The 13,872-nt window shown below is 45.6% G+C and overlaps 1 protein-coding gene across 1 annotated transcript; it reads left to right on the top strand.

Annotated features, from left to right (window-relative positions):
• Positions 1 to 281: 281 nt before the first annotated feature.
• LOC112077208 (voltage-gated potassium channel subunit beta-1-like) lies at positions 282 to 13,653 on the top strand (the record flags this gene model as incomplete). The annotated part of the gene is made up of 7 exons (XM_024143769.2): positions 282 to 372; positions 8,472 to 8,557; positions 9,691 to 9,811; positions 10,149 to 10,243; positions 10,889 to 11,009; positions 11,225 to 11,313; positions 11,576 to 13,653. Coding segments are annotated over 7 exons (693 nt in total), but the record flags the coding sequence as incomplete, so codon positions are not given.
• Between the last annotated feature and the right edge of the window lie 219 nt (positions 13,654 to 13,872).

Below are 13,872 nucleotides of genomic sequence, written 5' to 3'. Positions count from 1 at the left end.
CTCTCCCCTTTCTCCCTTCCCTCTCTTCTCCTCGTCCTCCCTCCTCCCTCTTCCGTGTCTCCCCTCCTCCGCTCCCCTGCGTCTCCTCCCCCTCTGTCTCCCCTCCTCCTCCTCTTCTCTCCTTCCTCCTCTCCCCTCTGTCTGCCCCTTCCGCCCCTCCCCTTCTCCCCTCCTCCTCTCTCCTTGTTACCTTCCTCTCTCCCCTCCTCCGTCCTTTCCTCCCTCCCTCCCTCCCCTTCCCTCGTCTCCCTCCTCCTCTCCCCTCCTCCTCTCTCTTCCAGGTCTGTAAGGCTCTCTCCAGAGGTTGCAGCTTGGAATACGTAGACGATGGTGTCTTCGCAAACCGCCCCGACACCAACACGCCCATGGAGGGTTGAGTTCAGTCTATCAACATTCACCATTGGGACCTGAGGCAATTGTTTGATTAGTTTCTCATAGTCTGAAAAAAATCTATCTGAGTGTTTGTGTGTATTTATTAAGGATCCCCATCACTACTGCCAAGGCAGAACTACTCTTCTGGGGTCCAGCACATTTAGGCAGTTAATGCAAGCAGTGGATTTCTATTGCAGGCTAACAAACAGAGGCAGAATCAGATTTAACAGGCAGAGCAGACAGACAGGATCAGAGCAAATCAGGATGTTCACAGACTAGACTAGACAGACAGTACAGACAGAACAGACAGGACAGACAGACAGACAGATCAGTCAGATCAGACAGACAGACAGACAGGACAGACGAATCGGATTTAGACTAGACAGACAGACAGACAGACAGACAGACAGACAGACAGACAGTGACAGACAAGACAGCAGACAGACAGAACAGACAAGACAGACAGACAGATCATATTTGGACCAATTTTCTGACTTTCTCCACTTTTATCATACATCTAAAGAAAATACTTGTTAACTTCTTTATCCACATATATTTCCCTGACGCACCTCAAAGTACGATTACGTTTCGGAATGTTCTGAGGACACAAATAATTGTCCAATTCACGTACCATACCAAGAAGAAGCTGATTCCCTATTGTCTCTGATATCACTAACCAAAATACTTTGTTTTGAAATGTCAGAAGTGTGTCTCAGGTTATATGTCTGTGTTTGCTTTAAAAGGAATTTGAATAATTATTGTAGAAGTTGATTTACTTGAATGTTGAGGTCGTTTAAGTATTTTTTTGTAATTAGATTTCACTTTTGGTACATAATTCTATTTAAACCAAATAATTTTGGAGCTTCTTTGCGCTTCAAGTAGATATTTTATGGGGACTTAAACAATTTATACTGTGGGCATTTTCTATTAGGGGTAAGTTGAGGCGGAGTTTACATACACCAGGTTGGAGTCATTAAATACTACGTTTTTCAAACACTCCCAAGTTTACAAACTTATAGTTTTTTGTCAAGTCTGGTTAGGACATCTACCTTGTGCCATGACATAAAGTTAATTTCTCCAAGATTGTTTACAGGACAGATTATTTCACTAATAATTCACTGTATGATTACCCAGTGGGGTCGAGAAAGTTTTACATACACTTAAGTTTCACTGTGCCCTTTAACAGCTTTGGAAATTGGCTTTAGAAGCTTCTGATAGGCTAATTTGACATAATTTGAGTCAATTGGAGTGTACTCTGTGGATGTATTTCAAGGCCTACTTCAAACTCAGTGGCCTTCCTTTGCTTGAGCACTTGATGGGGAAAATCAAAGCCGATATCAGCCAAGAATTTTTTTTTGTAGCCTCACAAGTTGGTTAATCCTTGAGAGCAATTTCCAACGCCTTAGGTACGACGGTCATCTGTACAAATAATTAGTGCAAGTATAACCATGGGACAACGCGCCGTCATTACAACTCAGAGGATGACGCGTTTCTGTCTCCTAGTGATGATGAGGTACTGTTGTGTGCGAAAAGTGCATAATCAATCCGAGAAAACGCAAAGGACTTGTCGAAGATCGTGGAGGAACAGTACAACAAAGTAATCTATTCCCAGATAAATGAGTACTTATTTCAACATAACAGTGAAGGCAACTCAGAAGGGAAAAGCCACTGCTCCAAAAAACCCATAAAAAGCCAGACTAAGTTTGCATCTTCACATCGGGACAAATGATGCGTCTTTGTTTGGAGAGATTGTTCCTCTGGTCTGATGAAACGATAATAGAACTGTTTGCCACAATGACCATCGTATGTTTGGAGGAAAAAGGGAAGGGAGCCTTGCAGCCAAAGAACATCATCCAAGCCGTGAAAGCACCGGGTGTGGCAGATCATTTTGGGGTTGCTGTTTGCTGGAGGAAGGACTGGTGCACCTAATAGCATTGAAGCAACATCTCAAACGATCTAGTCAGGAAAGTTAAAGCTTGGGTCTTTCAAATGGACAATGACCCCAATGCATACTTCCAAAGTTGTGGCAAAATGGCTTAAATATCTCCCTATCCCAGTCTGCTGTCCCCACATAATTCAAGATGGCCACCATTGTTCCTGTACCCAAGAAGGCAAAGGTAACTGAACTTAATGACTATCRCCCCGTAGCACTCACCTCTGTCATCATGAAGTGCTTTAAGAGACTAATCATATCACCTCTACCTTACCTGCCACYCTAGACCCACTCCAATTTGCTTACCGCCCCAATAGGTCCACAAACGACGCAATCGCCATCACTCTGCACACTGCCCTATCCCATCTGGACAAGAGGAATATCTATGTAAGAATGTTGTTTATTGACTATAGCTCAGCATTCAACACCATAGTGCCCTCCAAGCTCATCATTAAGCTCGAGGTGCTGGGTCTGAACCCCGTCCTGTGCAACTGGGTCCTGAACTTCCTGATGGGCCGCCCCCTGGTGGTGAAGTTAGGAAATATCACCTCCACTCCGCTGATCCTCAACACTTGGGCCCCACAAGGGTGCGTGCTCAGCCCTCTCCTGTACTCCCTGTTCACCCATGACTGCGTGGCCAGGCACGCCTCCAACTCAATCATCATCAAGTTTTCAGACGACACAACAGTAGTAGGCTTGATTACCAACGATGATGGGACAGCCTACAGGGAGGAGGTGGGAGTGTGGTGGAAAACAACGTCAACGTCAACGTCAACAAAACAAAGGAGTTGATTGTAGACTTCAGGAAACAGCAGAGGGTGCACCCCCCTATCTACATTGACGGGACCGCAGTGGAGAAGGAGGAAAGCTTCAAGATCCTTGGCATACACATCACTGACAAACTGAAATGGTCCACCCACACAGACATTGTGGTGAAGAAGGCGCAACAGAGCCTCTTCAACCTCAGGAGGCTAAAGAAAGTTAGCTTATCACCTAAAACCTTCRCACATTTTTAAAGATGGACAATTGAAAGCATCCTGTTGGGCTGTATCACCGCCTGGTACGGCARCTGCACTGCCCGCAACCGCATGGCACTCYAGAGGGTGGTGCGGTCTGTCCAATGCATTCCCGGGGGCAAACTACCAGCTCTCCAGAACACCTACAGCCCCCGATGTCACAGGAAGGAACCAAGGACATCAACCACCCGAGACACTGCCTGTTCACCTCGCTATCATCCGAAGGTGAGCGTCAGTGCACGGTGCAGCTGGGACCGAGAGACTTGAGAAACAGCTCTATCTCAAGGCCAATCAAATCAAATCAAAGTAGCTATTTGTGCAATAGCCTCGTTGCCGTACTATCAGGGCTGATAGTCTCTCAAGTGCTGATTACAGGGGTCTGGCAACCCAGCCTAAAACGCCCAGAACAGCACAATGCAGGTGTAGAAGCCGTGGCTTAGGATAAAACATCCGTATAGAAAGGCCAAAAACAGAAGACAGAACCGCTGAGAGAGGAACTCAGAGCTAATGCGGATGGGAGGACTTATAAGACCTAGAACTGTGTGGCTCAATGTTCAGAAATGTTCCCAAAGATGAGTCAAATAAAGCATGATCAATAATAATAATCACAAGTACGTTGTCAGAGGTCAGCCTCAGGAAGTAAATGTTCGAGTGGGCTTTTACAATAGACCTGATCATTAAGGCTATATCCTGCTAGCTGCGCTCCTGACAGGATAAGAGATGCGTACTTAAGTTAGAAAAACAGCAAACTTTGCGGTCTGGACTTACTTTTTTTGGTTCCAGTCCAACTTGACGTACTTCCTGACCGTGAACAGAGTCAGGGTTCCATGTACGCACTGGCGACGGCGAGATCAGTTGAAACTGATGGGACGCAATGCCATGGAGCAATTGAAACAAATAAGGAATACAGAAGCATGCGACCCGCGGGACAGCAAGGAGTCATCATGTCAGGTCGTCCTGAGGCTGGTCTAACTCAGTCCTCTGAGAGAGAGAAAGAAAGAGAGAGAAAGAGAGAATTAGAGAGAGATAAATTAAATCTCACGGACACGAGAGACAAGTACTCCAGATATAACAAACTGACCCTAGCCCCCCGCACACATAAACTATGCAGCATAAAAAATGGAGGCTAGACGAGGCGGGGGGCTAGGAGAAGTGGCCCAATCCGATGATACCCGGACAGGGCCAAACATGAAGGAATATAACCCCACCCACTTTGCCAAGGCACAGCCCCACACCACTAGAGGGATATCTTCAACCACCAACTTACATCCTGAGACAAGGCCGAGTATAGCCCACAAGATCTCCGCCACGACACAACCCAAGGGGGGGCGCAACCCAGACAGGAAGATCACGTCAGTGTATCACTCCCCATCAAGACACCCCTCCTAGGGACGGCATGAAAGAGAGCACCAGTAAGCCAGTGATCAGCCCCTGTAATAGGGTTAGAGCAGAGAATCTAGTGGAGAGAGGGGAACGCAGGCAGAGACAGCAAGGGCGGTTCGTTGCTCCAGAGCCTTTCCGTTCACACTTCACACTCCTGGGCCAGACTACACTCAATCATAGGACCTAGAAAGAGATGGGTCTTCAATAAAGACTTAAAGGTTGAGACCGGGTCTGCGTCTCTCACATGGGTAGGCAGACCATTCATAAAAATGGAGATCTATAGGAGAAAGCCTGCCTAGCTGTTTTGCTTAGAAATCTAGGGACAATTAGGAGGCTACGTTTGTGACCATAGCGTACGTGTAGGTATGTATGCGGAGGACCAACTCGGAAGATAGTAGGAGCAAGCCCATGTAACGCTTTGTAGGTAACAGTAAAACGTAAATCAGCCCTTGCCTAAACATGAACCAGGAACACGTTAGAGGGCTAGCACTGGTACGAGTAATATAAATGTTGTTTCTAGTCAGGATTCTAGCAGCCGTATTTAGCACTAACTGAAGTTTATTTAGTGCTTTATCGGGTAGCCGGAGAGTAGAGCATTGCTAGTAGTCTACACATAGAAGAACAAAGCATGGTTAATTTTTCTGCATCATTTTTGGGACAGAAAATATTTCGATTTTGCAATGTTACGTAGATGGAAAAAAAGCTGTCCTTGAAACAGTCTTGATATGTTCGTCAAAAGAGAGATCAGGGTCCAGAGTAACGCCGAGGTCCTTCACAGTTTTATTTGAGACGACTTTCAACCATCAAGATTAATTGTCAGATTTAACAGAAGATCTCTTTTTTCTTGGACCTAGAACAAGCTCTCTGTTTTGTCCGAGTTTAAAATAGAACGTTTCAGCCATCCACTTCCTTATGTCTGAAACACAGGCTTCTAGCGAGGCAATTTTGGGGCTTCACCATGTTTCATTGAAATGTACAGCTGTGTGTCATCGCATAGCAGTGAAAGTTAACATTATGTTTTCGAATGACATCCCCAAGAGGTAAAATATATAGTGAAAACAATAGTGGTCCTAAAACGGAACCTTGAGGACACCGAAATGTACAGTTGGTTTGTCAGAGGACAAATATAGACCGATAGTTTGTTATATTTTCTGGGTCAGGTTTGGCTTTTTCAAAAGAGGCTTTATTACTGCCACTTTCGTGAGTTTGGTACACATCCGGTACCATCATAGTATGCACATAGAGGCTGCTGCCTATAGGCCATAGACTAGGAATGGAACTTTTTACTGTTTACATATCTGGCACTTTCGGTTACTGGCCAATGCTCTAACCACTAGGCTACCTCTCCACACTCTCTAACATTAGTAGAACTGTCGAGGAGCACAAGCATTTCTCTACACCCGCAGAGAACCAATAAAATGTGTTTTGATTTGATTTGAGTAGTAGTAATGAAGATGTAGTTGTAGTACTGATGTAATGGTGATAGTTAGTTCATTTTTCATTTTTCATGTTTAGCCTTTTATATCTTATATATTCTACTATTGTCTGTTATATTTTATTGTTGTTATTTTTGCATTATTTTCTTCATTTATATTATTATTTACTACCATTTTATATTATTTTAGTGTATTTTATGTTTAGTGTGTCAACGCTATGTCAGGGTCTGGGGTTGACTGTTCGTTGGCTGTGTCTATTTCTTTTGTCGTCGCAGTCATGGTCAGGGTCTGGTGGACTGTTCTGCTGTGTTGTCAACGCTATGGTCAGGGTCTGGCGGTGGACTGTTCTGCGGCTGTTGTCACGCTATGGTCAGGGTCTGGGGTGGACTGTTCTGCTGTGTTTGTCGACGCTATGGTCAGGGTCTGGGGTGGACTGTTATGCTGTTGTTCAACGCTATGGTCAGGGTCTTGTGGGTGGGACTGTTCTGCGGTGTTGCCGACGCTACGGTCAGTTGTTGGGGTGGGCTGTTCTGCTGTGCTTTGTTCGACGCTACGGTCAGTGTCTGGGGGGGTGCTGTTCTGCTGTGTTGTCAACGCTATGGTCAGGGTGCTGGGGTGGACTGTTCTGCTGTGTTGTCCACGCATCATGGTCAGGGTCTGGGGTGGCTGTTCTGCTGTGTTGTCGACGCCCTAATGCGTCAGGTCTGGGGTGCTGTTCTGCTGTGTTGTCCACGTATGGTCAGGGTCTGGGGTGGCTGTTCTTGGTTTGTCGACGCTATGGTCAGGGTCTGGAGGAGTGGATGTTCTCGCTGTGGTGTCGAGACTTTTTCGTCGGAGCTGAGGTGGTGGCTGTTTCTGCTGGCTTCTCTGCGGGGTTGTGCCACCTCTCCATATGTATTGTTCGTCACACGCCATCTCCCTCACCCTCTCCTCCAGCAGTCTGATCCTCTCCTCTAGTGCTCTGTTCTTCTCCTCCTCCAGCTCTTTCTCTTGTAGATGTGTCACTCCCGAGTGCAGATATGTCTCTCTACACCTCCAGGTCTAGTTATCACCTGCTGTTCATGCTCCACCTGCCTTACCTCCAGCTGGGTGAATTTATCCCTCATTTCAATGAGGGAATAGTACTCTGTGCTGGAAGGTTGACTTTCCACTTGTGGTTGCTCGTCTGTGGGTTTATGTAATGAAGAGGTCTGGTCTGCCCCGCTCGGGCTGGGGCTATCTTTCTCAAGGTAGAGCTTCTTCTTCTCTCTCTCTYTGTACTTTCCCTCATCGTTCCCCCTCCCCTGGTCCTGATAGGTTCCCACTACTCAAGGCTGAGAACAATAACATCTAAGGCTCCCTTCATAGTGTGTTCTAGTCCAGATGCTATTGTTGGAGCTAATTGCTTCATTAATAATGTACTGATGGTTTTGTAGCACGTTAGCACTTTAGCCTGTCCCTGGTCATTAGCGGGCTCATTAGAGAAGTGTGAAGGAATGTATTGTCAGGAGGAGAGAGAGAAGGCTCTGGGAATGGGTAGGTGGCCTTCAGGGATAGTTGGGTCATTGCCAGTCCAGTAGTACAACCCAGGCAGGAAGACTACAGCTCCCCCTGGTGGTATATATACATATGTATATATTATATTGATGCTGGTGGGAGGAGCAAGAGGACGGGCTCATTGTAATGACTGGAATGGAATACATGGAAAGCAGTCAAACACATCAAACACATGGAAACGACATGTTTGACTCCATTCCATTTATTCCATTCCAGCCATTACAATGAGCCCATCCTCCTACAGCTCCACCCTCCAGCCTCCTCTTATATACAGTATATGTACAACAGTATATGTAAAAAAAWKTACATTGTAGAATAATAGTGAAGACATCAAAACTATGTAGTAAACTATATAGTAAGCAAAGAAGTGTTAAACAAATCAAAATATATTTTATATTTGAGATTCTTCAAAGTAGCCACCCTTTGCGTTGATGACAGCTTTGCACACTCTTGGCATTCTCTCAACCAGCTTCATGAGGTAGTCACCTGGAATGCATTTCAATTATGGAATTTCTTTCCTTCTTAATGCATTTGGGCCGATCAGTTGTGTTGTGACAAGGTAGGATTGGTATACAGAAGATAGCCCTATTTGGTAAAAGACGGAGTCCATATTATGGCAAGAACAGCTCAAATAAGCAAAGAGAAACAATGGTCCATCATTACTTTAAGACATGAATGTCAGTCAATACGGAACATTGCAGTTGCAAAGACTATCAAGAGTTATGATGAAACTGTCTCTCATGAGGACCGCCACAGGAATGGAAGATTGATTGATTGATGTCCTTATCTCCTCAGAGATTGTGAGAGCCATGACGTATGTGATCAACCAGGGGATGTCCATGTACTGGGGGACTTCTCGATGGACAGCCATGGAGATCATGGTGAGTTAACCCTATGACCTTTGACCCCTAACCCCTGACCCGTAGCCCATGTGACAAAACCTCTCTACAGTCCTCACACAATCTTCACTCAAAAACTCTCATTACAGATCAGGCTCATACAGCAAGTCTGTGAGCCCTCAAAGGCAGTAAATAATATGTGGTGGCCTCCGATAGAGCCTCCGATAGAGCCTCCGAGAGAGCCTCCAAGAGAGCCTCAGAACCTCAGAGAGAGCATCAGAGAGAGCCTCGGAGAGAGCCTCAGAACCTCAGAGAGAGCATCAGAGAGAGCATCAGAGAGAGCCTCGGAGAGAGCCTCAGAACCTCAGAGAGAGCATCAGAGAGAGCATCAGAGAGAGCCTTGGAGAGATTCTCAGAGAGAGCCTCAGAACCTCAGAGAGAGCCTCAGAACCTCAGAGAGAGCCTCGGAGCCTCTTGTTTGTGTGCTGAAACACGGTGGAGACTGGGGGGGGGAACAGGCTGTCTGTATGTGGACCTTTTTATGTCCTGGCTGATTTGGAGGAGAAGGGGTAGGATAGGAGAGGTGGTGGCTAACTACATGTCCTGAAAGAAGCCTGATAATGACTGATTGCTAAAGCATCCCCAGGCTTTTCTGTTGTCAACAACCTCTCGTCCTTTTCCTCTCGTTCTCCGCCAGTCTGTGTTCAGCGCTGCTCGTGATGTTGTGTTGATTGGGATTAGGGTGAATTTTGTAGTGTAGCAGCTCAGATGAAAGCACTGTAATTTAGACGGCATCTATAATGCAGTGGTATACACAGACAGGGGAACAGAGCCCAGAGGCAAACCAGCCCCACCACAGCTACAGGCCTGTAGCAGATAAAAGTGGTTATGCTAATGTTTAAGAAAGCAATGAGCACTGTACATGTATTTTCTATGGCATTTCTCTTTGCAAACGCACATATGGAAACATAGATATGCGAGGCAAGTGAATTGGTGTGTGAAATATAGACTAATCTAAATGAGTATAATTCATGAATTCTGATTAGGATCCCTCTCCCCATCTCTCCAAAAAACACACTCTCTCTCTCTCTCTCTCGATCCAATTCTCTCTCTCTCGATCCAATTCTCTCTCTCTCTCGATCCAATTCTCTCTCTCTCTCTCTCTCTCCCTCTAGGAGGCGTACTCTGTGGCCAGACAGTTTAACCTGATCCCTCCGGTGTGTGAGCAGGCTGAGTACCATCTCTTCCAGAGGGAAAAGGTGGAGGTCCAGCTTCCAGAACTCTACCACAAGATAGGCATGTGTCAATCATCCAGGCTGGTCACGCCCMCTTCTCTCACCAATGCTGGAGGTTSACACAACCATCCTCCCATCTGCTGCGGGGTTCTAATCAGTGGATACATACATAATCAATCCTTGTATGATTGATGATTATAATAAAGTGATATGATAACATCCTCCTGAGCCCTCCACTCCCCTAACATCTGCTGGGGTTCAGACCGGGGATTTCATGATGTCCTCAGAGCGTCTGATTGGTGTCTGTCTGATTGACAGTGATAATAGATCTCACAGTTATCTGTCACTCACTCCTTCCCTCTCTGTTCCCACATTCCCTCTGGTCTCCATGGTGACAGGTGTTGGGGCAATGACGTGGTCTCCGCTGGCCTGTGGCATCATCACAGGGAAGTACCAGAACGGCATCCCAGAAACCTCCAGGGCATCCATGAAGGTAGGCCCTGTATCCACTCAACAACCTCTCACAGTCTCASTGCAGAATCCGACATTCCTCCAAAAAATGTGCAGGTTAAGTTTAGGCATTAACTCCAAATGGTTAAGGTAAGGGTTAAAGTTTGGGCTGGAGTTAAAACAGATTAAAAACGAGTGCCAAGCCGGAGCTCGCGGCTTCACCCATCCGCTTATACCCATTAAGTCATCTGTCAACATCCTGGGTACCTGGACGGACGTTGAATACCGCCTTGAGCGACCTGGCTGATCCACTGCCACCTCTCTGTCTCTCTCTCCCTCTCCACTCTTTCCCTGTCGCTCTCTCTCTCTCTCTCTCCCTCTTTTCTCTTCTCTTTCCCTCTCTCCTCTCTTTCCCTCTCTCACTCTCCATCTCTCTCCATCTCTCTCCATCTCTCTCTCACTCTTTCCCTGTTGCTCTCTCTCTCTTTCTCTCCTCTCTCTCTCTCCCTCTTTTCTCTTCTCTTTCCCTCTCTCCTCTCTTTCCCTCTCTCACTCTCCATCTCTCTCTCACTCTTTCCCTGTCGCTCTCTCTCTCTCTCTATCTCCACTCTTTCCCTCTCTCTCTCCCTCTTTTCTCTTCTCTTCTCTCTCCCTCTTTTCTCTTCTCTCTCTCTCTCTCTCTCTGCAGTCGTACCAGTGGTTAAAGGAGAAGATAGTGAGTGAGGATGGGAGGAAACAGCAGGCTAAGCTGAAGGAGCTGGGACACATCGCTGAGAAGCTGGGCTGTACTCTCCCGCAACTGGCCGTGGGTGAGAGAGAGGAGCATGGGCGTGCAATCACACACACACACACACTACTTTGTTTCAGGACTTTACTATTAATGATGGTAGAGCGCCACCAAGTGGATGCCAACAGTACATTCACATTTCTATGAGGAATTCCATTAATGTCACACTAGATTAAACAACCCATAACTGTCCTCCGCTCTCTCATTTCCTCCCTCCTTCCTTCTCTCCTTGCCTAGCCTGGTGTTTGAGGAGCGAGGGGGTGAGCTCAGTCCTCCTGGGATCCTCCAGTCCAGAGCAGCTAACGGAGAACCTAGGTGCCATACAGGTAAAAACGCAGACACACACACTTTTGAGGAGTAAAAATCTATTCCCATTCAAAATCCTATTTTCCCTAACTCCTAAATCGCACCCTAACTTCTGACCCTATTTCCCAACCCTAAACCTAACTTTTAAGTCTAAAATAACATTTTAACAAATTCAGGACATGAAAAAATGAAATGCCTTGTTTTCCTGGTGTCTTGTCAGGATCATTGTGTGTCTGAAAACGTAGGAAAACATGTCCTCACACATTCTGCTATTTTCCACAGTTCCTTCCTAAAATGACGTCTCATGTGGTATCGGACATCGATCGCATACTGGGGAACAAGCCGTACAGTAAGAAAGAGTATCGCTCCTAGASACCCAGGARGAAGCAGAACCACTACTGTACAACCACTGTGGATCCAGTTCCACCAACCACCTGGGCTCAGCCTCCATGGGGTTTCAGCTCAGTCTAATCCAGCCCAGTTCAGGCCTGCTCAGCTCAGCCCCAGCCTTCTTAGCCCAGTGTAACCAAGCTCAGTTCAGCCTAACCCTGCTAACCCTCTGCCTAGACCAGCTTTCAGCTCAGCTTACTCTTATCAGTAGATTTTCTGACTCCTGAGTTTATTAACCAGGTAGAAGCATGCTTCCCCTCTCTGGTGTGCCTGGACTTTCTCTTCAAAGGCACATTATACAAAACAACACAGAAAGGGGATAATACTTAGTATATACCGTAAACGTCTTTCACAATGCATTYTGAAAACAAACTCCTCTCTCAAGCCAGTATACTGCATTTGACCCCTGTTTGACCTCGCAAAGCAGAGCACCCTGGGACAGGGAGTTTCAGCGRCAGGCATTTGTTCTGTCTGTGAGGGGAAGAATGTGCATGTTGTCGCCCCTATCTGGTCGTATGAGAAACTGCTATCCAATATCTTCAATAGATTCTTAGTGAGAGAGCGCAGGAGAATCTCAMTTCCATACTCCTCGCGTCCTCTCTCCTCACCAACTTCTCAAAACCCATTGGARGAGAAGGTCAGAGGGGTGAGACCTCTGGCTTTCTCATCCAATGGGTTTTGAGAAGGMRGCGAGGAGTATKTAATTGAGATTGTCCCCTTGACTCCTTTCATCCTCTCTCATCGCCTCCTTCTCAAAACCCATTGAGAATGTTCGAGGGGAGGGACCTCTGACTTTCTCATCCAATACGTTTTGAGAAGGAGCAGAGGAAAGAGGACGCGGGGAGTCAAGAAAATGCAATTAAGATTCTCCCAGTGGCCTACTGTTCTGTATAGTGTCTGTCTGAGTGAGCAGGTGGCCTCCAGTACTGTACTGTATACTCTCTGTCTGCATCCATAGAGGAGAATCCTGCCTCTCCTCCTTCGGCCTGTCATTTGAACCTGCATCTTTGGTTGCTGACGGGAATCTGGGATAGCACAAGCCACTCTGTGACATAACCTCCCACCAGACCAATGTTACGTGTGGGAGTTGCTTGTTAGGTAACGTGAAAGATAGGTGAAGTATGTTGAAAGATAGGTGAAGTATTTAGAAAGATAGGTGAAGTATTTAGAAAGATAGGTGAAGTATTTAGAAAGATAGGTGAAGTATTTAGAACGATGTAAAGGCCTATATCTATTCTATAATAGTACGTGAAATTACGTTTCTTCTGTGTGTTTGAATTTTTTTGTCTTTCAGGGGTGTTTATATTAAACTTTATGGGGCAAACCTTGTAACGTAAGCAGAACAAACCTCAAGCCCCCTTTGTTGCAGATGAAACTAAAGTATTCTATAAATAACCTAGAAGTATTCTATAAATAATCTATAAATATTCTATAAATAACCTAAATATTCTATAAATAACCTATAAGTAATCTATAAATAACCTATAAGTATTCTATAAATAACCTAAATATTCTATAAATAACCTAGAGTATTCTATAAATAACCAAAATATTCTATAAATAACCCATAAGTATTCTATAAATAACCTATAAGTATTGTGTAAATAGTGTTCTACTGTTTCTCCTCTCTCAGCAGCACAATCCCTGGCTGTTTGGTGCTGATCCAAGTCCAGCTCCGCTCCTAGGTTTACCCATTTAGCCCAGACTGACAATGTAAACTACTGTATTAAAAGATATCAGACCGTTATTGCAAGTGTTGTTTTCTACGGTATGTAAAGTTATCAGAAGAGAGGATTTACCAACTATAAATCAGGGTTTCCCAACCTCGGTCCTGGATCTCCCTCTGCGTGCATTTTTGTTCTTCTGCCCTAGCACTACGCAGTTCATTCAAATCATCACAGCTTGACGAGGAGTTTGGCGATTTGAATTAGCTGTCTGGTGCTAGAGCAAAAACCAAAATGTGCACCTGTGGGTGGTGGGTGGGGGGACTGAGTTTGGGACACCTGAACTATATTACTGACATAAACATCAGTGTCCATCCATCTATCCTGATCATTAATGTACGTATTTCCTATCCTGCGCATGAGAACAGTGACCTCTCTGTAAATAGCGTATATATATATAGAACAATATATAAACGCAACAATTTCAGATTTGCCCGAGTAACAGTTCATACACGGAAATCAGTC

This window comes from Salvelinus sp. IW2-2015, unplaced genomic scaffold, assembly GCF_002910315.2.
Source record: "Salvelinus sp. IW2-2015 unplaced genomic scaffold, ASM291031v2 Un_scaffold4383, whole genome shotgun sequence".
NCBI classification, from domain to species: Eukaryota; Metazoa; Chordata; class Actinopteri; order Salmoniformes; family Salmonidae; genus Salvelinus; species Salvelinus sp. IW2-2015.
This window is presented reverse-complemented; position numbering and strand designations above follow the sequence as displayed.